Genomic DNA, 25632 nt, shown 5'->3' with positions numbered 1-25632 from the left:
TAAATAAAAACTTTTCAAATGTGGTCAAACACTTTTAAACCATGCAGCCATTGTGGTAGATGGTGGGTGGCAGTATGGCAGATGGGTGGGTGGTAGTATGGTAGATGGGTGGGTGGTAGTATGGTAGATGGTGGGTGGCAGTATGGTGGGTGGCAGTATGGCAGATGATGGGCGGCAAGAGGTGGGTGTTGGGTAGCAAGAGGTAGGTGGTGGGGAGTGACTCCTTACGCTCAACACTAGACAGGTGACAATGGTTCAAAGCAGCACAGTACTAAATAAGAGAGACAGAGAATTCACCAGGGAGGACTTCATGCAGGGAATCCCAACACCCCCTCTCCCCCTCCACCTCCTCCCGTCCTCTGCAGCAGGAGGAAGAACCTGAAGGGAAGATGGCTACTACAGTTATCGCCAAGGGATCTTTTATCGTAAGTGATGTTAGTTGTATGTTTCTCAAGTGCTGGAAATATAGACGGCGGTGATACTGAACTGTCATCCAGATTTTTTTTTTTTTTTTTTGGGCACTCCCCTACATCCTTGTGTAAGGTGAAGCGCAGAAGCGTTTACAGTGCCCAACAGGGAAGCATGCTAAGTTCATGCTTGCCTTTATGTCTCATGAGTTAAGGGCTTTTCATTTGCGTGATGTGTTTATGAGTGAATAGAGAAGGTCACATCTCCTCACCTTGCGGCCAAACCATGAGCGTTTCCGAATACCAGTTGTGGCCATAGCTTGGTCTTCCCCCACCGTGTCTTTCGTACAACTTTTATATTACGAACTCTAGCAGATTCCTTTAAGGGGACACACGGAACGGTTAAAAACAATTATAAACAACAGCTTGAGAGTATTAGTTTTACTACTCCTTACTGCGGTTTCTATAAACTCACTTCAAGAGAGAAGGTTAGAGGGGTTTTCTTAAGACTTATTTTACAAGGATTCTCGACGCCACGAGACATTTGGGGGGGGGGGGTGTATTAGAGGCTGTTGTAAACAGAACAGCCCTGAATAATAAACAATTATAGCCGTCGCCAAGTAACAAGGCCCAGGCGGATTCGAACATGGTTTCTCACTCGTCCGACGCCGCCCGACTGTCGTACCTGTGCTAGTTGAGAACAGCACCTTCATCGTGCCGGTCGCCTGCCGTTCAGCTCAGCACGCGTCCACCACACTCAAATACTCGGTTAGACACACCTCTTCTCTTGGATACATTTACTGTAATATAAGTGACGTGTTCTTGTTTATCAGGACTGGAAAAGTAGCACTGTGGTACAACAGTCATCTCGCGACAAAAATATCGATATAACTATACAGGAATTCTCTTATACTACAGGTTTTTCTTGTGTTACTAAATAGTTTAATAGTGTGTCATTGTTTGATTACTAATAAGAGAAGATTTATAAAAGAGTGAAAGTACTGATGGACAGCGTGGTGTAGAGGGGGTGCGGGGTTATAGTGATTATTATCCTGGGTACACAGGATGGTGAGTGAGGTGCTACACACGCCACTAGGAACTGTGTTACTGTGTCGATGAAGGGCCAACTAGCGACGTGTTATCTCTCATTAGTGGAGAGTCTGAGGAGCACCTGGGGTATACCGGATGGACCCAGGCCCTAACCACAACACCTCAACACGAGCAACAACCGGTCTGCATGATCACTGTTACATAAGGATAAAAAAGTTGCAGGAATCCTGTATACAGTAACACTTATAAAAAATCACACTAAGCGAAACGGTGGTCATATTTACTCTTTAAGCTTCCCCACTGACGTATACCACACTGTATTAACTTACCTCAGCTTATGTAGACGATGTGTGATATAAAACTATTTCGCTGTAGAGTATTAACGCTCGAGGGAGTCAGTGAGATTGTGTTATTATATAAGACGAGACTCAAATTATCATCGGTGTTGAGCAACTAACCATTTCCTGTGTGTGTGTGTGTGTGTGTGTGTGTGTGTGTGTGTGTGTGTGACCAGGACCTGCAGCTGCTAAAAGAAAGTCAGGTAGACAAGACCTACACCACCACACTCGGGGATTCCCTCGCGCTGTTTAGAGGTTACGTGCTTAATTATTGGTGTGGGTGATATTTTGAGGTCAGACCTTAATTCTAATAGAAGATGACGTTTTGTAGGGCCTTTACTTTAAGAAAGATAACTGTTTAGGCAAGACCTTCAACTTTAGGAGGTGGATACATTTTGACTTAAGACTGGGAAGTTTTATAAGTCATCTGAGGCTGTGTGTAAGTCAGAACCTTAACTTTATGTCTTGGTGAAATTTCAAGATCATATCCTTAACCTCAGATGTTTGAGGATATCTTTTTGGCCTTAACCTTCAAATACTGGATACAGAAAGTCGTTCTGGTCTCGGCGCAGAGCGAGCGTAAGTTTTAGAGGTCAGATCCTTGGCGTCTGCTGCTGGAGAGATCCGAAGGACGGACCCTTGCATTCTTAACACTGAGAAGCACACTGACCTCTTAAAACTGTGTCCCAGAAGTGAGAGCGACGGTATGTGGCCCGCAACACAAAAAACTCTCCGCCTTAACTGAGCTGTGATTTAAATTCTGTAAGCAAACCTAGCCACAGTTTCGTAGCACTTTGGGAGCATAATTTGTCAACTGTCACCGATAGGAAGAGATAGATACAAAGACTGCTAGATATACGGGTAATTGGGAAGAGAGAAAGGGAGAGTGCGAGAGACAACACTAGTAAAACAAGCGTCGGAACTTCTTCATGTACGCACGCATCTATCCCACCTGTCTCGTGCCAAGAAACTCTCTACCAGGGATCCCACACATCTGCGGCCCCAGATAGAATCATTACAACTGGACGACAAGAGCTTTAGTAATATAATATACCCAACACAGTGTTTACAGCTCGTCAGGACAGGTTCTCGCGTTGCGATTCTAAAATGACAACTAATCGACACGTTCGTTAAAATGTATGCGGAAGCAACAATTTTGAACACGCATTGCGATGAAGGTAATCTGACGACTGCAAGATCCAACATGAAGATGATGATAAACAAATCTAGTTACGAAGGCGTCATAAAGATCTTCCTGCACGTAACCATAATGCATAGTATACATTATAATGGCAACAATTTCAATGGCGGGAAAATAGAAGAAGCAGACTAGATTTTCAAACATTCGTGGGGTAAATTCTTTATCTTTACCAGTGTATAAGAGAACGTATCAAAGCACAAAAAAGACTCAGTATATTTCGATGTTATTTTGATTGCTACCTTTGTGTCATAGCTTAAGTAAGGCAGTTCGAAAAGCCACTACATCCTCTTTTAAAATAACCAACTGAATGTACAAACCTTTAAGAATTAGAGCTAAGGACAGTGAAATGTCTTCTCGAACGCTGGACATTCATTCAAGTGTTATACAAAACAGTCTTGACCCGGAAATAATTCACAGTCAGACAGACATATAACATACGAGAGGGAAAAACTATCGACTAAATCGGAGAACAAGAACACCAATTTGGACACATAATTGGCGTGTTCTCTATGATCAAGTCTTCCCGATAATAGTGTATTTTGCTGTGATTCTTGTTTCATGTCTCTGTTATGTACCGCCTCCATAAATGGCCCCGAGAATCCTTATGAATATCTTAATTAATGGCGAGTCAAAGAAAATGATGACATAAGACACTCCAGCGGTGACTACGTTATTTTCCAGTAACAGCTCCAATAATTCAAAGTTTACCCTGTCATGGTAACGGTTCGTGGAGAGGGTTTGTATCTACTAAAATAACGTTTAATTGAAATAATTTTATGGGCATCAATGCAAGATTAAACATTATTTACATTATTTTCCATCGTCTCTTTTTAGCCTGCGAGCAGCGGCAAGAACAGACATAGCAAAAGGTCGGGAACCTACCCACACCCACACACACACACAACTAGGATCATCTCCACCGTGGTGTGGAGGGAGCCCTGGTGATGCTGGGACGGCGAGAGTGGTGTCTCCTGGTGGTGGCAGCGGTGATGGCCTCCCCGGGGAACAGCAAGGGGGAGGCGGAAACAGGTTCACCACGCTCCAAGAGGCAACGTAAGTGTTTCTATTGTTTATGTAATACTGTACGAGGTAGCTATAGTGGGTATTGGGTTGGGTAGGTTATCAAACTCTCTCTCTCTCTCTCTCTCTCTCTCTCTCTGAGGTAAGGTAAAAATGTATACCTGCGTGAGTTGGTTGACCACACATATATAATATAACAAATAGGAACTGTGTCACCAATTACCCTCAAGTCACCTGTGTGATCATCAAACTTCAGCAGCAGCAGCAGCAGTTTCTACACATGAAGCAACAGTAGTAGTAGACACAAGGGTAACAGCAGCAGTAGAAGTAGCAGTGAGAGCAGCTACATAAAGTTTATTTACATGCAAGAGCAGAAGTAGCAACAGCAGACACAGCGGCCGCGTCACCACTAATTATAGCAGCAATGACCTCAAACACGGCATAATAATATAACGAATCTTTTAAACTTCGGAATCTGGCTCATTATGTTCACTGACTCACATGGGTCTCACTCCACCCACTACTGAACTCGTAAATTCAGCAGATGTTCCCGTAAAACAAAACAATTGTCATCGCAAAACGCCCAACGTACTCACCCAGATGCTCTATGTGGGATTACAATACTGAATGTCATCACTATAACAACAACAATAATAATAATAACAACAAAAACAACAATAACAAGTTTAAGTACAAGAATCAAAGGTGACAAAAGATGTATTCAAGGTAACAACGATAGACGGCCGTTCGCTTGCCCTCTGCCTCCCACTGGCGCTATTTCACACTCGAAGTAAATGATTCTTCAGCGACCAGCCCTCCAGATGAAACGTTCTACGTGTGTTTTGCGACGCCAGGGACAGGATTTACAGCTAGTGACGACGGGAAACGTGCTCACTTACCTATCTGCACTGGAGTGGGATATTACAACGTTCCCTCAACGCCTCGGTCGACGCTGTCACACACACTGGAGTCGCTATAACCCGATGGCTAAAGTAAAGTAAAAAAAAAATCTCACATATAAAGGAGATAGAAAGTCGTGTCACAATGCTTTACAATGCCTTCGTGAATCGACAGCTAAACTTTAAGGTCAGTAACACATACATACATACATAAATACATTCATACATACATACATACATAAATACATTCATACATACATACATACATATTTAACATTTATTCAGCTAAAATCAATATACAAGTATACATTGATTCATCGTGTATAATAGGTAATACATATCAAATTCATGTATATAAACAATGTATATAGACATACAACAATGTAGAAAATATGAATCAACTTCTCGTTATAATGTTACAAGTATTCACTGTCATTGTTAACGTTGATATTGGTCACGAACCTAACCTAACCAACAGGGCAGCGACACTCACCAGTATTGCCTCGTGTAAACAAGAGAATCTTCGTGTTTCCCATTTGGATGTATTCTCACAAAAAAGTTCCTTAACCTCCTGAGTACGATGTTTTAATCCCTTGAGTACCATGACAACGTACTCAAAAGGTAAGTCATCGTACTCAAAAGGTAAGTCATCGTACTCAAAGGGTTAAGTACATCGTACTCAAAGGGTTGAGTCATCGCACTCAAAAAGGTTATAGTCATCGTACTCAAAAGGTAAGTCATCGTACTCAAAGGGTTAAGTACATCGTATTCAAAAGGTTGAGTCATCGCACTCAAAAAGGTTATAGTCATCGTACTCAAAAGGGTTAAGTTATCGTACTCAAAGGGTTAAGTCATCGTACTCAAAAGGTTTATTGTCATCGTACTCAAAGGGTTAAGTCATCGTACTCAAAAGGGTTATAGTCATCGTACTCAAAGGGTTAAGTCATCGTACTCAAGGGTTTAAACGTATCCTGGTGTGTGTGTTTGACCTCGTGCACACCGGCTGGTCTTGGGAGTCCCCGTGTACTGTACCTCGCCCGTGTAACCAAGACTAAAAAACACCGGTAGCGGTTGGCTGATCCTCCTCTGCCTCCCGGTGTTGATTGACCCTGGGTTAATGATTTAGTACTGTACTGTTTGTGTTCATATCAAGAGGAGGAAACAGTTTGAATATTAATAATGATTCGACACACACGAAGAGAATCAAAACAAGGACCCATGAACATCTTTGTGGCGCCAGCGATTATGTATACCGAGTCATGGCAGCTTCACACAAGAGACAGCGCTAGATGACCCAATTAAGAGAGTCAATTCAATTCTTTAACAGCTACAGGTGGAGGATCTGCAATGCTCGAATCTTCACAGGTCGGCACTGGCTGATAGGACTTGTGTGGTCACTCAGGCAAGAGTAACACCTTCAGGATTGAGACAACGTAATATAATCGTTCCCACCAGCAGACGGGGAATTGCAAATACGTCACTACCTCGGGAGACTCACCTGCTGGGCGGGGAGGAGGGAGGGGGGGGGTACGGTAGTCTATAGTTAGTTTCCTACTGACGGCACGGAGGATCATGGTGGGGGGGAGGGATGAAGAAAGTGAGGGTGGGGGTGTGAGAAGGAGGATTAGTCTGGAGTGGTAGACAGAACTCTCAAAGGTATAGGCTGAGAGGGGAAGAGAGCAGAAGGGGGGTTAGGGTGTGCAAAGATCAAGAGTATTAGGTGTGGAGGAGGGCGGGATTTCTTGTGGTAGGGAGGAGTGTTTGTGTGTGTGTGTCGTGGCGTGGAAGGTGGTTGTTGCCGGCAATTACTGAGGTAGATAAGTTGTGATACGCCCCTGTACTATAAGCTGTGGAGTTGGGGGGAGGGGGGCCGCAGGGGGAAATCTAAGTACAGTATTGTGTATTACAGTAAATCAAGGTGTGTGAGTCAGGTTAATTAGTACAAACGATAACTATTGCGACGAGAATCTTTGCGATACCTAATGTAAATGTTATGTTCGTGGATTATGTCAGGAGCGGATACAGCCGGAGCTCTGAAATGTCGCATATCAATCTGTATTCAGACCTTCTGAATTTGTTTTTATTATTTTTTTATTTAGGTGGACCACGTCAAGGGTGAAGGTCATAGTTGTCTGACTCACTAATGTTCTGAGAGGACAATACATATCACTATATAATAGGGGGGTGTCCTTTGCTTGTCTATGTCTCTCTCGCTCTCTTTCTCTTTGTTGTTATGATAATTTCAACACACATACACACATACATATCTAGGGTGGCAGGAGGGGAGGAATGTTGTCCCAGCAGCACAATAACCTTGGAGATAATTGGCCACATTTAGCTGCCGTATCTAATAACATACGAACAGGTGAGGATCTTGAACAATAGGATGTTTACATGATTGTTACAACAGCGTGTGTAGTGTGAGGCAGCAGTACCCCGGACATTGTTATACCAGTGACGGATACAAAGGTGGTCTAGTTCCCCAGGGTAAAATGACCTCAAGGGTAAGTTAGAGGAGGTCAGAGTAATGTGACTCGGCATTCAGTATGCTAAGCGAAAGTTACCTGTCGATTAGTTATCATATTTTCTCCTTCGTTATTTTTTGTATTAATTAGTCACTTGGGGAGCGTATTTAATACTTATGTACCTTTATAAATATATTTACAAGATTCAGGATAAAGGCGGGATAGAATACAGTGACGTCACTAACTGGGTGATGTAAATATTAACGTCATGATACTTAAATAGATTCACAATAAAGGGAATGTTAATTTAGGAAGCCAAACGAACATTAAAAGACAGGAAATTATTATAAGCAATATAGTTTCAAGTTGTTCTGTGTATTGTTTGTTGTTTCATGGCCTCACTATTGTGTTGTTTTAATAAATTTGTTTCTTTTAATGTTCGTTTGATTTCGATAACTGACGTCGTAGTTGGGAAAGGTTTACAGCTGCTCAGTTTACACTACAGAATAGCAATAGGAGAGTAAATCGAGCTAAGGGACGGTATACTCTGTCACAGGGTCAAGTTGGGTAGGTAGTAGGCAGCTATCAAACAGGGAGGTGCAGTACATACCGCCTGGGAAGATATTGGAAGCATAATGTGTTGTCTACTGGTAGACCCTGCTGCCATATGGCATCACGAAAATTGTGACCAAGTCCCAGGTTGCTGATCTGACTTCTGCAGGGTTTCAATTGTTTCCCTTACTTTGGCAAGACAACATACTGTACAGTACATATATCGTTTCTCAATATTGATCTTTTTTGTTTCATTTTTGTATTTCTTTATTATTATCATTATTATTATTATTATAACAGGTATTAATATTATTATTATTGTTATTTAATTTTTAATTTTGTATTTTAAATTATAAAATTTATTTACTATGAACTAATTATTATTATTATTGTTATTATTATTAAATTTTCGCCCCTTAGGCCCCGATGTGGGTCAGTGACCTGTGCCCGGGTGGGCTAATCCCAGTAAAAAAAAAAGTTAAAGCGACCGGTACAGTAAACAGTCAAGCGTCTCGGCGTCATCTTCCTCGGCGTGACAGTTGTAAACTCTAGGGATTATCCACCGCGGATATTGTGACAGCACAAAGTGTGAACTCATTTAAGACCAGACTTGACCAACACTGCCACAAGTTCAGGGATTTCAGGGTACATACAGTACCTGCCCAGTTCTTGCTAACAATACGTAACAGAGAACTTGTAGTGGAAATTTCCCCTACAACTACAACTGCCATTTGTCGCTGACTAGCCGACCCCTTTTCGAATTCTCCAGCCAACGCCTCGGGGTCTGACAAAGCGCAGGTCAGCCATCAAGCCCCGCCTACCTCCGCTATATAAGCTCTCAACCTCGCTGTGACCTCCCTTCTTCTACCTGAGCACAGCAGCACGCAACACCTCCTCCGAGCAAGCTCCTCACCAACCAGCTCTCTCTACTCCACGCTCCCGAACCAGCAAGCTCCTAACCACACAGCAGCTTCCCAGCACCAAGCTGCACTGTACATCCAATACAATATATATATATATATATATATATATATATATATATATACAGAGAGCGCATTGTGAGTTTCCTTTCTCCAACCCATGCTGAGTGTGAACCAACGTCACGAAACCCCACAAACTAACCGACCGCCGGACCTATTAGTAAACTGACAAATTGCGAAGGGGACAAGTAAATACATAATTTTTCTAATGCCAAAAGTAGACTGTGGGAATATTAATTAGGAAATCACACTACTGTGACGTCATGATAGGAAAGGTCAATATCATGACGTCAAGAACACGGGAGGAGTTAAGACAGGCCGCCATGAGAAAGGAAGGAGCCAACACTCACGTCTTGAGAAAGGCAAGAATATGACGTCAGGAAGGAGGAGGAGTCACGATCTTGGGTAGAGACAATGGATATGACGTCATTAACATGGTATAAGTTAATATTGTAATTTGCTGAAAGAGGGAGTAGCTACGAGTGGGTTGACAAATGAGAGGGAAGACCCAAACTTGTGACGTCATGAAGGAGGGGGAGGACTCAAAACCACGACGTCATGTAAATGGGAGGAGCTGAAACTTACCTCAGATACATGTATTATATAATGTTTTTTTTTTGCCTTTGCTTCATGTTCTGACAATGGGTAAACTTAGGTTGGATTCAGTTACTTTAAAGGTGATATGATTAATATTATGATTACTGGTCATTTGCAGAGTTCGTGTTGACCTGTGTCCTGGTGAGAGATGATACGGTATATAAGAAGTGGGCAGGCTAGTTTTCTATCTGGTGGCAAGCTGACCCCATCTAATTGAATTTTTTTTATTGCTAATTCAAAATGTTAGTTTGTATTTATAAAGAATTAAGCCCCACATTTCTACCTGTTGTATTCGCAATCGGGAAATTCTTCGAAAAGCATTAGTGATCATAAACTATTTAAAAGTTGTGATAAAAAAAAACCTGACGCGCAGATCCGCCGACAGCTCATGGAAAACGCTTTCTGCCACATCATAAAAGGAGCCAGTCAGGCAGGTTGTGCCTGGTTAGACCGCATGGCGGGTGTCCAATGTACCTCAAGGATGATGACAACAATGCCCTTCAATATAGAAAAAAAACACGAACCAACCAAACCTGACCTAACGATCCTAGAATAGTTTGGGGAGTCTGGTTCTGGCTGGTTCACCTCGCCTGAAACGTCACGAGTTACAACCTATCACACCCTCGATGACAAGCGGTTATCTCGCAGATTATTTGCTGCGTAAAAAATAGCATCGATTTTATTCAGCTACACCAAACACTGATATACTCGTGTTAGGTATTTAATAAATTATAATTAAATGAATAATAGCAACAGCTTAATTTTAGGTTGTAGTTGTCGACAGTAATCAGAGAGAGTGGTGGGAGGGAGGGGAGGTCAGTCACATAAGGACACTGGAGGTTCCGTTCTGTTGACCCGCAAAGAAAGGGCAACACAGGCCCCCAAAATTAAGGTACCGGAGGGCCCATAAGATTGATATAAGGGGACGACGAGGGAAACAAGGGTCCCATTTCATTAAATCAGAATTATGGCCCTCAAGTATATTTTTCAGGGCCCCATTCCTTTAATCAGGGGGGCACCAAAGCACTCTTTTCAGGGGCTCTTCCATCTTCTCACTCCGTTCCTCATCATTTGTTATCACTGGTTGCTGATCTCAGTGTTTAGTTCTCCATGACTGCAAGATAAACGCCGGAAATCCTCTAGTGTTTTTATATTTTTGTTTTTCTTGAGTGAGAGAGACGGTATGCGTGTGTGTGTCTGTGTCTGTACCTCCTTATTTATGCGCTCCACCTCCCATTGTCTCCTGTATCCTCCACCCTGCCCACTGTAATACCCACCCTCCCCACTGTAACCCTCCCCTCCCACCAGCAGTACAATCCTCTACCGGCAACATCAAGCTGAAGACGAAATCCAACCCAAGGTTTATTTCCCGCCCCACAAAATCTCACCTGGACATTACCCACTAAATAAAGTCTGTTAATCCATAAATCCTATAAATAAATTCCCTCCAGTCATTTATCTTCTAGGGAAAAATCCTACTACATACAGTACATTAATTATACCAAATAGAGACGAGAAATATTTCCTCTCCATTAAGAGAAATTAAATATACCAAGCATCTTTGCAAAGGGGTCTTATCTTCAATTATTAAAAAATAAACAAATGTGGTCCTTGAAGAGTACAGGTCGACCAAGGGTGAAGCAGCGTGACTTGTCAGTGGTAATGCATGCACAGCCATACACACACACACACACACACACACACACACACACACCATGTAAACAGCAAGGACATTTATTAAACGAAAATCACACCCAGAAGTCCACCTCCCCCCCACCGCCCAACCTTGACCTTGAAGGCCTAGCTCCCACAGAGTATAATTTTCTACACTTATATTTGTTCCCAGTTTATAAAAGGATATTTCCCTGTTGTTTTTGTTTTCGTATAATCTGAGTACCGTAAGCGGATAAAGATGATATAAATAAGGTACTGAAAACGGTCAAACGCAGAGGGAACACTTACCGATATACTGTATTTAAATGAGAGAAATTTAGATTTACGAAGGCGTGAGGCTAGTTCGGAAATAAAATTATGGATAAGTGGGACAAGTTACCAAAACACTATCATTATCTTAAACTCGTTGGGAAACTTCATATATACACATCAGGTTGGATAGATATGACTTAAAATGAGTGATAATGGTTGGGTGTAAACAACGCCAACTCGCATGGGCCAATGTCGGGAAACACAACGCAGGATTTAATGTATTCGTCGCACGGTCAAGATGTGGTGGTAAGCTTGAACGTCAATTTGAGTTTCGTTATAATGTCGGGAACGTTCTCAGCTAATGGTATCACCTGAAAATTCGTCCCCGTCGCCTTATTTCACCTGAAGATTAACCACAACGCTAACTGAACCTACCCTAACCACACTAATGCATCAGATATTTCAATCTAATTAGGCTTCAAGGTGGTGCGAGGCATTATTTTATATTATATTTTTTTCCGGCTACTCTTTGTGAACATTAGTATTTTTTTTTCCGTTGTCATGGGCTTATATATCACCCAAATGGTTCTAAAAGTACAGTATAATTATCTCTTGACAAGCCATAAACACATCCATGAGACACCCGTAATCATCTGTGGAATTCCCAGTACTGTACGCTCTTCCATCGACCGAGGGTAGTAGCTTCAGTAATTGTAATCTTCCGTGTCTTGGAGTAAAATCAACTTGATGTATCTATATTCACAATACTATTCTGCCTTAAGGTCTTTCTATCCATTCTGACAACTAAAACAATTTCATTATCACATTTGATGCATCTGTATTAAAAAAAAGATATGTTAAATGAGTTATAAAGTCTTTAAACAAATCTACAATAGACGACATAAATACGGATTTTCATGAGGCTTTCAGCGCTCGATGAAATAGTCAACATATCAAGTATTAGTAAAATATAAGTTATTATATTCAGTCGCTGTCTCTTCAAGATAATGACCTCCGTGTTGGAATTCATAGAAACGTGGCCATCAAGCATGAACACAAAACAGCCATGATAAATGTGGTCTTCACGGCTATGGAGAACCAAGGTGTAAAAAGTATTGTTATACTGTATAACAACAAAGAGTTTCTTGGGTGGGTTTTACTTGGAGGATCCTCAATGGTGCTGCTTCCTGGTGGCAAGTAACAGCGATAACAATATGTACCAAGAGTATAGCAGGTAACGCAGCAGCCGAGGTATGTAGCACCAGTAGAACCGGTCCAGGGCTTAACATTTATCAGTGTCAGTCGGATATAGCAGACACACACACACACTGGACGCTGTAGGCCGCTGGAGGATGTGACCAATGCCACCCTCTTAATGGCAGGATCCGGGTGTGGGAAAAACTATGGACAAGACGTGACTCTGGATTATACCTGCTTCCCACCTCTCTTAGCCCGTCATTCCTCTCTCCTTCTTTCCATCTGGCATTACGTACCACCAGACGGTCACCACATTGTACATTAGCTATAATCCTGTGTTGCAGAAATGTTCGTTCGCAAACACATTCTCTTCTAGCGCTGTGATAAACGTTTCATTATATTTTCTTGCACAGTATAAATGCTTTGTGTTTAAGTTGCTCAGTCTGCCTTGTTGCTTGCTTATGGAGGCTGACGATACGTGATACACGAAGACGCATTTCTACTCTCAAGAAACACTCCATAGTGTTAGGGTGGTGGTTTGGTTATTATGAAAATAAGATACATTTTGGTTTAAAGTAGTGATTGAAAATTGCAGAAGTACTCAAGTTACTATTTAAACTATTTTGTAAGAACTGACAAGAATGCATGCACCTGAAAAACAAGAAAAATTTGTGGTATAGGAAAATTCTGCCCAGATAAAAAGCTATTGTAGCAACACTCGCCTGGGCCACTCATCACAATGGCTGTTGTGCGGAACGTTCCGTGTGACGATGATCCATGGCAGGGGTTTGGCTCACATCCCGTTACGGGTCATCACCATTGTTGTCCACTACGTTTACTTTACACCTCGTAATATTTACTGTATGGAGAACATAGATCCGGTTTCGTGAAGTTTCGGTTAGATGCAGATAATTTTTACATCTCTCATCACAGAAGACAAGTAACGACTACCGTCAGCTGCCGTAGTGGCAGGCAGGTTCATGATAAACACAGACTGCACCTGCTGATAATATCAACATAAATAAGGCCCAGCTAAAATTAACAATTTTGGCTTGTTTGCCCATTAGATAAGATGAAATAGTTGTTTAATAAACATTATTATCGTATTTTGGTAAGCTAAACCTATAAAGCTTAAATAAATGTTATAATCGAAGGCAATTACCCTTATTTATTCCACTAGCATAAGTAGATCAATTTATTTTACTCTGAAAACTTAACACGGGCAGGAATTCCTGTTTCCACCTAGTTGACCCTTCCACTTAGCGTAGTGGTTATAATGTAACCCGCGTCACTTGCGTTGAATATGCAACACAGGTCGTCGGTATTCTCCACGCTCTCCTCGTAAACCGGGTGGTGAGACGGTGGTACATTCATGCTAAATGGATGGTACCCGGGCGAGTTGCTGTGCCTCCACCGACCTAAAGAACGAGTAACAAAACTAAATAGTATGCCCTCATAACCAGGTGTGACTTAATTAACTAACTCTCACTGTACATAAGCCCTGATATTGAATACGCAATACACATGGTTATTCTTAGTAGTAAACATTCCGAAAACGTTTAGAGGACTGCGGTCGCCAACCCTCAGATAGGAAGACGGTACTCTGATTGTTAGTACTGTATAGCGTCCACTCCGTTCAACACCACACACCTCAGATACGCTGTATTAACCATAACCTCCAGTGCATCTTTTTGTCATCATTTTTTCTTCTCAGTCGTTCATGCTCTGTAGGAACTTCATATGACGCTACAGCCCGTCTCCAAACCCACATTAACATCTAAAGTTACTTGTGCGCCTCATTCTGGTGTTGCATATCAAAGTTTTACTCCCCGTGATCTGAGTTGGTAAACACCCTGATTATTATTATTATTATTAAAATTAGTTATTATTATTATTATTATTATTATTATTATTATTATAATTAGTTATTATTATTATTATAACACCCATTGCAGTAAATGTTAAGATAATTTACATATATATTTAGTAAAAATAGGCCTATGTAGCACACACTCTAGAGAAACAAGTGTGGGGGTAACCCATTCCTGACTCTGATAGACAGGTGTAGAGGCTATCCACACCTGACTCTCGTAGACAGGTGTGTGTGTGTGTATGTGGATCTAACTAATAACTACTTGGTCGTTCCAGCAAGGTTGGCTTTCCCGCAGTTCCAGCTTGGAGACGGTAATAACACACCTGTGCATGTCTGTTTCCCCCCAATCGCCCTTTATGCAACTTTGAGCTCTTACATAATTATGACTCTTTGGTCTTATTCGTGGCTCTGGGACACGATTGTAGTGCTTCTGTTTTTACATATGAATGCTGCTCGTTTTATAGCCATTCATAAGTGGCTCTGGCATATATCTCATACACATATGACTTCGATGTCTGTAATATGTGACTGTTGCATGTTTTATGTGACTCATAGTTTTATATATACGACTCTGATGTGTTTTGATGCCTGTTATCAGCATATACCTAGATCACGCGCACCTACAGTGATTTACTTGCATCAGAGCCACATATATGACAGACATAAGAGCCATATATATATATATATATATATATATATATATATATATATATATATATATATATATATATATATGGCTCTTATGTCTGTCATATATGTGGCTCTGATGCATGTCTCATATATAGTTTTCATGCCTGTCTTATATGTGTGTCATTCTGACACCTGCTATATAGATGTAGCTCTGATGCATGTCGTGTATGTGGGTCTGATGCCTGGCTCATATATGACTATTGCCTGCTATATGTGGTTCATGTACGTAAGCCATATGCGTCACTATGTTGCATGTCATATATGTGGCATTAAGCCTGTCTTACATATATGACTCCAGCATGTTTCTGGGATTATACAGTATATGGCACTGAAAGCTATCTTATATGTGGCTCTGGTGTAATTGTTTTTTGCTTATACTTAGCGTTTCTCAGTACTGATGCGTTACTGCAGTGCCGCGCGGAATTCCCAAGTTTACCATTGCAAGTTGCTAAGAGTGAGTTCCAGCCAATCACGGTTGTGATTGGCTGGAAGTATGACGTCATTGGACACAAGCTTAGAGCATGCGTTCGGAAATGCAGTGATCGGGGTTTAACATATTATCAGACTTTTTGTTTTATTATTAATTAACCGGTAACGAATTTGCTTAATCATTTCCGATACAAACTTGGGAAATATTGCTGTAACTTTTGTACTTTTTGCTTCAGAAGGATGAGGCAATAATTCAAATCTTGTTAATTTCTTTCGTGGAAATGTCAATATTTAAATGTCTCATTATTTTATGATATTTCAATATAAGAATGAAAAGTAGGAAATACGCGAAATCTCTAATCTTTAAATTATGTTATAAGAAATACTGGTTGAGATAATGTTTCAAGGGAGTTATTAAATTGTCCAATAATATGAAAGCTTAGTAAAACGTCTCTATGTTATTAAATTGTCCAATAATATGAAAGTTTAGTAAAACGTCTCTACTATGTTATTAAATTGTCCAATAATATGAAAGTTTAGTAAAACGTCTCTACTATGTTATTAAATTGTCCAATAATATGAAAGTTTAGTAAAACGTCTCTAATATGTTTTCTTCTTTGCAGTTGGTATCAGCTTCGGTATTCCAAACTTCAACGGCGGCGGAGGTAGTGGTGGTGGTGGTAATAGTGGTGGTAATAATAGCGGCGGCAGTGACAGGCAAGACGGGAATAATAGTAATAATAATAACCCATTCGCCTCTGCTATCGGGTCCATCCTGGGCGGCTTCATCAACGGCCAGAACAGACCCAACAACAACAACGGTGGAGGCCGCAACCCTCCCGGGAACCCCAACAGACCCGGTAACCCCAACAGACCCGGTAACAGACCAAACAACAGACCGGGAGAGAATGTTCTCGGGAATATTAACATTGGCGGGTTGCCCGTCACCGTCACCGGAAATCAAAATGGATTCGGCATTTCCTTCGGTCAAGGCGGTAAGCTGACACAAACACAACACATCCCCACAAACACAACACAACCCCACAAACAGATTCTCCTCCCCTTTCTATAACCAAATTCGTCCTCGTCATATGCCCACAAACCTTCAGGACCTTGATGTGTCGCCTTTTTATCTCTTAACACACAGTATGTCAGTTTGGACGCTGGGGCACATGTTACAGCAGTACCTCTCCTTCACCCCGACAGTTTTATGAAGACTCTCAATAACCTTTACGAATCTGGACTTTCTTCTCTAGGTGTATTTATCCCATATGATTTTCAAGTGTCTTCCCCGGTTACTTGAGGATAATGTCATAGATATGTCTCTCAAGCTCACCACCCGGACACCACTTCTAATCACAGTCATCACATCATCTGCCTTTGGCGGCTCCTCCGGGCAGGTGTTACCTTATATTTAGAGTTCAACAAGTAAATAGCACAGTTTTGGACTCAATTGTTTAAAATAATTACTACTCTATTATTATTATTATCATTATTATTTACATACCTGTCTCTTCAGCTATTATGATGCCTTCAACACAGTCGCTTGCTGGAGGGGGGATGTACTATCAAGCTGTTTACATATTCTCGGGTTAGGTTGTGGTCAAGACAACGGCGGATGTGAACAAAACTGCCGTGTGGTGCGCCGGAGGTCTCGCTGCTCCTGTAACCCAGGCTACTTCCTCAACCCCGATCGTCGCTCCTGCGCCGAAATGAACGAGTGTCTCCGGAACAACGGTGGCTGTGGCGACGTCTGCGTCAACAACCCCGGCTCCTACACCTGTGCGTGTAAAAGCGGCACCCTGCAGTCTGACCAGCGTACCTGCTCCTCTGGCGGCCAAAATTGCAACATCAACAACGGTGGATGCTCACAGGTTGGTGCTCGTACACATGCAGTAACAAAGCCTCAGCATGGTGGAGACGGGCATCTGGCGTACTTTCTATGACTGTGCCATATTAGGTCAGTACTTCATACTCATGTACAGTAAGAGTCCCACTGTATAGGTGGGCAGAACATACTTAAAAGCATTATTGTGTTGTTATTAGGAGTTTGTATGTATGCGTTGATTTTTCTTTGCAATTAAATCAAACACAAGATTCAATCCCAGTCTTCAATTCAATTTCAATTTTAATCGTTTATTCCTTGATAGAGGAAGTGGGATCCTAGTGCTGTCACTAGGTACCCCTGTCCCAGTCTTCCTTAAAATATAAACACATGCCTGAATTTATAACTCACGCACTGTACACTACATGATAATTTAAGTCCTGTGTCATATTTCAACTTGCACTCACACTTCCCAGAAAAAAAAGATAACATAATTTTTCCCCCAACATAAAAAGATCTTAATATATGCAAAAGTAAACCACGAAAAGTGAACCAATGACGGGAGTAAATCTACGGGATTTACGGTCCAGAATTGGTTAACACATACAGTATTAGTCGAGCAGTAAATAAGTGAAATAAGTCCACCTTTCATTAATCACTATAAGGAAGACAAGACCAACAAGGAAGGAACTGAAGGTGTGGTATACCGTCAGTGTTTCTTATGAGGGAAGGCGGTAAGTGTGATGATATTCCTCTAACCAGGTATTTTAAGCTGTCACAAGCCTAAACTAATCTCAACTTCGCCGCCAAGGTTATGACTTGTAAATTTTATTGTTTCAGCTTTTTATTCATTCTTAATTTACTTTTGTTGTTTTTTATTTATTGCCATTGTGTAACCGGAAATCATGATAAATTATTGGCTGTTGTTTCCGGGTCATGGTTAAGTGGTGATGTAAAAAGTTGTCACGATAATGGTTTTTTTGTGTGTGTGTATGTGCAAAGATTTGTTTGTCTAGCTACACACACACACTAAGGCGATGGATAAAAACTTGAGATTGTTTGGTTGCTCGCCAGGGTGACGCCTCCTCTACTTCCTTTGGGATTTCTTACGATGAGAACTGAACCCTGTTAGAGTGAAGGTTACTTAAAGGTCGGAATAAAATAAGAATCATTACATCTCATAACGACAGATAAACTTATATGATATAGAAGGACATATCTTGAGTGTATGGGTGTCTATGGATGTCCCAGGGAGGTCTTATGTAACACAAAGCTGAAGGATAATAAGTATAAAAAGTCGATTACGAAACATTACGAATTATTTGATCATTTACGAACGCATTTAAAATCGTTAGTCCAACGATTTTTTTTATTAAATGTGAAGTTAAAAAAAAAAGTGCATGATAATAGTAAAATTTGTCAAAATGTAATTAAATAAAATTGAAAAATTAAATCGAAAACGATGAGACTGCGAGAACTGATACTTGTTATTGTCCTAAAAGTTGATTAGACTAATTGTACTGTACACTCGCTCCAAAAAATCTCTTTACGGAGGAGGTAGGAGGTCACCTTCAACAGGCTCTGTGTCGTCACCTTCGCCTGGCTGTCACCTTCACCCGGCTGTCACCTTCACCTGGCTGGCATCACCTTCACCTGGCTCTGTCACCTTCATCCGGCTGTCATCAACTTCACCTGTCTCTGTCGTCACCTTCACTCGGCTGTCATCACCTTCATCCGGCTGTCATCAACTTCACCTGTCTCTGTCGTCACCTTCACTCGGCTGTCATCACCTTCACCTGGCTGTCATCACCTTCACCTGTCTCTGTTGTCACCTTCACCTGGTTGTGTCGTCACCTTCACCCGGCTCTGTCAGTATTCACCTTCACCTTGAGGCAAGACCCCGACAGTCAGTCAAAGGCGGTGTACAAAGATCAGACAATTACATTATAACAATGGGCGGTCCAGCACCTGACCCCATCCTGTGACGGACGACCTCTGCTGCGTTGCTACATCAAAGCATCAATACCACTACCTTTTTTTTTTTTTGGTTAGGTGTTGCAGTTTCGGGTGTTGCATTTCTGGGTGTTGCTCTTCTGGGTGTTGCACTCCTGGGTGTTGAACTTCTGGGTGTTGCACTTCTGGGTGTTCCATAGTCATTGATTGTATACTAATTTAACAGTCACTTCATTTGTTGTATCAGTAAGTAGTCGTGGTAACTTGTCAACTGTATGGTTCTAACCTTTGAACTTTAGACAGTATTGTTCACTTGTTCAGGTCATTAGTAGCTGTGTGTGAGCTTGCAGTGTACAGATACAGTAGAGGATATAGCCCAAGGAGTACGTCTTGCGTGTGGGTATTATATATACAGTATTCGAATTTGTTAGTATGCGGAAAAGATAAAGATATAATAACTCTTCTCTTGTGTGTATAAACAAGACACCCTTTATTGACAAGGCTTTTCTAGGCATGTAAATAATGGCTTTCAGGTATATGTGTGTGTTTGTGCACATGAACGCCAGATTTATATGGTTAATATAGAGAATATAAGGTAATTTCTTCAGATACCTCACCACAGTTGGATAATAAAACACTTTCTTTGTTATTTGTCTGTCTGGTCGTCTCTTTCTGCAGATGACCGTCTGACTCTGTCTTCTCCCCACGTTACAGATCTGCTCACAGAACCAACAAGGCGTGAAATGCTTCTGTCAGCAAGGTTTCTCCCTGGGCCGTGACGATACCTCCTGTCTTCAGCTGGACCTCTGTCTCGAAAACAATGGCGGCTGTGAGGAAATCTGCACCAACTCCTTCAGGGGCCAAGTTTGCTCTTGTAAACCCGGAAAGGTGGGTATCAGTGGAGCAAAAAACGGGATATTAGCTACTGTGTCTGAAGGAGAGTTTAGGGGGTCTTAATATAGCTAGACCAAAAGTTTAGTAAGGATAACTGATGTGATGTATGAGCTAACAGGGACTGGGGATTAGTCTCTTGTAGCCCTGGTAGTATCTGTTTTACGACCACAAAGAGTTAAATTGACGTTGAAGTATTAAAAAGGTCAAAATTAGCTCTGGGGATTATACTTATCATCTCAGCACGACTAACGCATTCCCCCCTATCTTGCATGAACGTCAGAAGACTAAGAGACGATGTGGGACTTTTTTTTAAGCAGCATCACTCCAAAGGAAAAACAGACGATTCATAACTTTTTTGAATGTGCGGAAATGACAGGATCTATTTATTACTTTGTTACATTCCGCGTAAACTGAGAAAGTGTATGATAGTTACATGAAGCTGTACGTATCAACCCTACCATATGTGTGCTGTTATGAATCTTCCTCTCATCTTCCTTCGTCATTTCAGAAAGTCTCTTGTTCTCTTTCCCTTCCTGCCTCAATGTCTGGCCTCACCACTCCTTCCTCATCTCTCCTTACTCTTTCTCGCTTCCCTCAGGTATTAGGGAGGGACGGTCGGTGTCAGGATATAAACGAGTGCCAGTTTAATAACGGAGGGTGCCACTACCGCTGCATCAATACTCTGGGATCCTTCAAGTGCGAGTGTCCGCCTGGCTATGAGCTGGTCAACGATCGCTTCTGTCAGCGTAAGTCGAAGTGTTAATTTAACTTCAGTGACTTCATAGCTCCAATAATTTAGTAGCTCTAGAAACTTTGTAGTAATTTGATAACTGTAGCAACTTTGCAGGTCCAATAATTTCATAGTTCCAGTGTACGATAATTCTAATACTTTGCAGAGAACAGACCAATCCCACCATCCACCACCACGACAAGTACGACAACCACGACTACCACAACCCAAAGGCCGTCTACGGAAGGCACTGGAGGCACACAACCCACAAGTGGTAGGTCACATGATATTCAATTACGTTTTTTTTTCTATTCCTCCCTGACCTCTCTTAACCTTACCCTTCCTGTCTCTTTCTAACCTTCCACTGACACTTCCTGGTAACCTAACCTAACCTTTCCTGATCTCACGTAACCTTCCTTCCTGACGACTTACCCCCATTCTGACCCATCACTCTCCGTCCCCTCAGGCTGCGGAATCAATCCTAAGAAGTCGCTGTTCAACCGCATTGTGGGAGGGCAGCGTGCGGACCCGAAGGACTGGCCGTGGATGGCTGCACTGTTACTGGCTGCGTCCAACACACAGTACTGTGGAGGAACTCTGGTCACCAACATACACATCCTCACTGCCGCTCACTGCCTCAAACCGTCAGTACCTCGTGATAATAACAAATACTAGTTCCTCAAGCGAGTATATAGTACAATACCTCATAACAGCCACACGAACTAGTAGTGCTGGATCACCTGAATATTAGACACCCTAGCTTTTTACACCTGATGATATAACACCTTAACCCTCTCAGCCTCGCACGAAACCATTGTGGCGTCGAACATAAAAGGCCAAAAAACTTACTCTCAGTCTCGCGACTCCAATGGGTTATATTTTCAAATAACTCAAAACTATTCGGTGAAACTGACTGAACTTTGGACGCCATTTGACAGACGTCGTTTTCTTTGTGTGGGCCTTATCAGTTGTCACCTTCCCAGTGTCGCTCTGCCCATTAGAGCGAGAGGAGGGTGCGCCGCTTGGCCCTTTAAATTATTCCTTGAGTTTTTGTTATATTATTATTCCTTATACCACAATATTCTACATGCTTTGTTCTTTATTTTGGTATACAGTACATATCAATGAACACCATAATACAAGCAAATTGTGAATGAAAATAGAGATGTTACTAAAAATTTTCCTACTTTTTCAACTTATACTCGAAAAAAGTGGCTTAAATTTAATTTTTTTTTTAAGGTTTCATGCAATTTTTCAGACTATTTTATGCTGGAATAGACCCCATTACAATTAATAATACAAATCCATGACAGTGAAATGAGCCCGTAAAAAAAAAAATCGGCATAAACCTCCGAGGCTGAGCGAGGCTGAGCGTAAGTTTTCATGCACGTATGTGTCTCAGGCTCCGAGGTTGAGAAGGTTAACCCTACCTGGGGGTTAGGTTAGCATTGGTGTTTAATCAACAGGTTAAATAAACTGGGTGTCTAATCTTGAGATGACCGGTAAACTAAAGTATCTCAAGTCTGTACTTTATAACATCATTTCATACTAGTACAGTGTACCACATACTAATACTGTATATATGTACTGTACCTCATTCTAGTACAGTACATCATCCCGGCAGTGATGTACAACTGTATGCAAGAACACTTTATACTAGTGTTATTTGACACCTATACAGTCGGGGTCAAAAGTTCGCTCCCGCCCAAAATGAGGCAGCATCGACCTCAACCGAGATGAAACAGGCAAGGCAAGTCAGTTCGGAGACTCATTCCCGTGACTCAGTTTCACCACGGGGAGCGAACTCTTGTCCCCGACTGTACAATAGATCTGGGTTGTCTGTTTTCTAGAAATTGTGTTGCCTTGATCCACTGATTCATAACAGTGCATCTAGGGTTTGGTTAGCTTCTCTCCTCAACCTCCCCTTCCTTCTTGTCTTTCTCCTTCCCTCCCCCCCCCTCCTCGTCCCCTTCCTCTTTCTCCTTCCTCCTCCTCCCCATCACCCTGTACTGTATATTACAAGCCCTTGTTCCCACACAGGTTCAGCGCGAAGGACATCCGGGTGAAGCTGGGAGAATACAGCTTCGAACAGACCTCCACTAATTCCCTCGAATTTAATGTTGTCAGTATCCGGATGCACGAAAGGTTAATATATTCCCTTATGTTTACCTGTGACTCAGATTAAGAGAATTTACTCAAGACCGTCATGACAGATAGATATGCAGGTAAACAACATATCGCCATAAATTGTTAATAATTCATTTATCGTTAGAGATTCGTATGCTAATTTTTTCCCCTTTTCTATCGAATATTGGCGGACTATTACGACTTTTTAATGGTAAATGACATAACCTAATGTGATTTCAGAGACAATTTTGTGACCTTGCATAAACTAAACCCTTGTGACTTTAATTCACCAAACTTCCTCTAATCTATGTCAGTGTGTCGTGCCCTGCTGGATTGATCTGAATGCTTCTCCCTCAGGTACAACTCAAACACGCAGGAGAACGACATCGCTCTGATCAAGCTGGACCGGCCAGCCACCTTCAGCGAGTTTATATGGCCTGTGTGTCTCCCTGAGCCACGCACTTCCTACACGGACAGGAACGGCTACGTCACAGGTATTGTGCTCTCTCTCTCTCTCTCTCTCTCTCTCTCTCTTAACACTGTCAACTTCCATAGGTTGGGGGCACCATTAACACTGTCAACTTCCATAGGTTGGGGGCACCATTAACACTATCAACTTCCATAGGATGGGGGCACCATTAACACTGTCAACTTCCATAGATTGGGGGGACACCATTAACACTGTCAACTTCCATAGATTGGGGGGGCACCATTAACACTGCCAACTTCCATAGATTGGGGGCACCATTAACACTGTCCTTCCAGATTGGGGGACACCATTAACACATGGTTGGTCAACTTCCATTTAACACTGTCAACTTCCATAGGTTAGCACCATTAACACTGTCAACTTCCATAGGTTGGGGCACCATTAACACTGTCAACTTCCATAGGTTGGGGCACCATTAACACTGTCAACTTCCATAGGTTGGGGCACTATCAGGTTCGGAGGACCAGTAAGCCCGGTGCTGCTGGAGGTGGTGGTGCCGGTGTGGAAGCCCGATGAGTGCAGAAGCGCCTACCCCAACAAAATCTTCCCGGGCATGATGTGTGTAGGCAGCAAAGCGGGCGGCAAGGACTCCTGTCAGGTCAGTCTAACACATCTTTTGTATCCCCCCACTCAGTTATTTTGTTAAAGCAAAATCTCAGGCACTCTTTGAGCTGGGAAGCTGAAATTTAAAAGCATCATTGACCAAGTACTTTGGCAAAATGTCTGTGTTGTATCTTAATATATTTCTTTCCCATTTCAGGGTGACTCCGGAGGTCCCTTCCAGGTACAGGAGTTCCGCAGTCGTCGGTGGTACGTGGCTGGGATAGTGTCGTGGGGCGAGGGGTGTGCCCAAGCGCCGAAGCCTGGCGTCTACACTGAAGTTGCTCTTTATGTCGACTGGATCAAGAGTAACGCCATCTTCTAACATCAATTGGGATAAGAGGGAAGAGATTGGGAGGAGAGAAACGTAGATAAAATTTCCTTGTGTGAGATCAAGTTCCTATACTGAGAAGGCCATTTATGGTGACTGGACCAAGTACTGTAGCATCATCAATCTCTAGCTTCAGGTGGGATGGGATAGGAGAGGAGGGGAAGGAAAGTAGGGAGTAAAGGACAGTTAAATGACTAAGTTGGTGAGTAAACAGAGACAAGAAGTTTGGAAGGGAAAGAGATGAAGAAAGATGAGTGGAACAGAAATATAATGGACGAAGGACCAAACAAGTGCAAGACAGAGACCAAATAACGGGGTTAGACAAAGTGAAGAAGAATTACCTCATACAAACATAATCGGGATGATAGTAAGATACTTTCAAGGCGAAGATACAATATTAAACACCAAAAGAAAAGGAAAATGTTATATAACTCGCTGGCGCCTGAGACGCACTGCTATAGTCTTTCATACACTCACCAGATCACAGCTATTAGCCCATTACAACACAACCTAACCTAACCGTAATATCCTGCTGATTCCTGTACTACAACGACCCTGCGGATGTATTATTGACGATAACATCATGACGCTCAAACACCAAAACTAGAGGCAGTGTAAACCAAATGCCTTTAATATACGAGTAGAATATGAAATTACCCAGCGTTTAGTGTTAGGAATCATTATATTTCAGGTTTACAAACACTTCCTTCCAGCCAGATGCATCTCTCTTAATCCTGTAGGTGCAGTAATGTTTTGGGCTGGTACTGCTCTACGCACACACACAAACACACACACGATGGCCTACGACGACCAAACCCACCTCCTATTTCTCCTCCTCCATCTTGAACTAGACTACAAGAAGCAACCTGACTATTATTTTATTTATTCCATATGTCTTTTTATCTGCGTCAGGATGTTTATCTTACGTATAGAGCAGTGTGTATCTCGACTGACCAGTATTGCCTTATTTCAACTGTAAAACTTTTATTATTTCTGTGAGTCCGGGTTATTAACTCCAGGTTAATCATATTTATAATAATAAAATAATAAAACCATTA

General features: G+C 41.9%; 1 protein-coding gene across 2 annotated transcripts; it reads left to right on the top strand.

The window, feature by feature from the left end:
- The first annotated feature begins 1073 nt into the window (after positions 1-1073).
- Positions 1074-25630, top strand: LOC121867553 (coagulation factor X-like). 2 transcript variants are annotated; one of them, XM_042367561.1, is made up of 13 exons: positions 1074-1175; positions 3831-4049; positions 14781-14816; positions 16248-16619; positions 17221-17498; positions 20117-20290; positions 20895-21042; positions 21193-21300; positions 21493-21670; positions 23067-23171; positions 23511-23647; positions 24081-24241; positions 24404-25630. In XM_042367561.1, the coding sequence occupies exons 2-13, from the start codon at positions 3941-3943 to the stop codon at positions 24566-24568; spliced, it is 1971 nt and encodes a 656-aa protein (XP_042223495.1). In that variant the 5' UTR covers positions 1074-1175; positions 3831-3940; the 3' UTR covers positions 24569-25630. The 2 variants fall into 2 exon arrangements, with proteins under 2 accessions (XP_042223495.1, XP_042223498.1); XM_042367564.1 differs by lacking the exon at positions 14781-14816.
- The last annotated feature ends 2 nt before the right edge of the window (positions 25631-25632 follow it).

Source organism: Homarus americanus, unplaced genomic scaffold (genome assembly GCF_018991925.1).
Source record: "Homarus americanus isolate GMGI-L3 unplaced genomic scaffold, GMGI_Hamer_2.0 scaffold32583, whole genome shotgun sequence".
Classification (NCBI taxonomy): Eukaryota; Metazoa; Arthropoda; class Malacostraca; order Decapoda; family Nephropidae; genus Homarus; species Homarus americanus.
This window is presented reverse-complemented; position numbering and strand designations above follow the sequence as displayed.

What these genes read in the sequence shown, in the direction of transcription:
- LOC121867553 (XM_042367561.1), top strand. Translation starts at nt 3,941, where the DNA reads ATGCTGGGACGGCGAGAGTGGTGTCTCCTGGTGGTGGCAGCGGTGATG. An exon ending in GCAGTTCCAGCTTGGAGACG is followed by an intron (nt 14,817 to 16,247) that starts GTAATAACACAC and finishes TCTTCTTTGCAG; the next exon opens with TTGGTATCAGCTTCGGTATT. An exon ending in AGTATCCGGATGCACGAAAG is followed by an intron (nt 23,172 to 23,510) that starts GTTAATATATTC and finishes CTTCTCCCTCAG; the next exon opens with GTACAACTCAAACACGCAGG.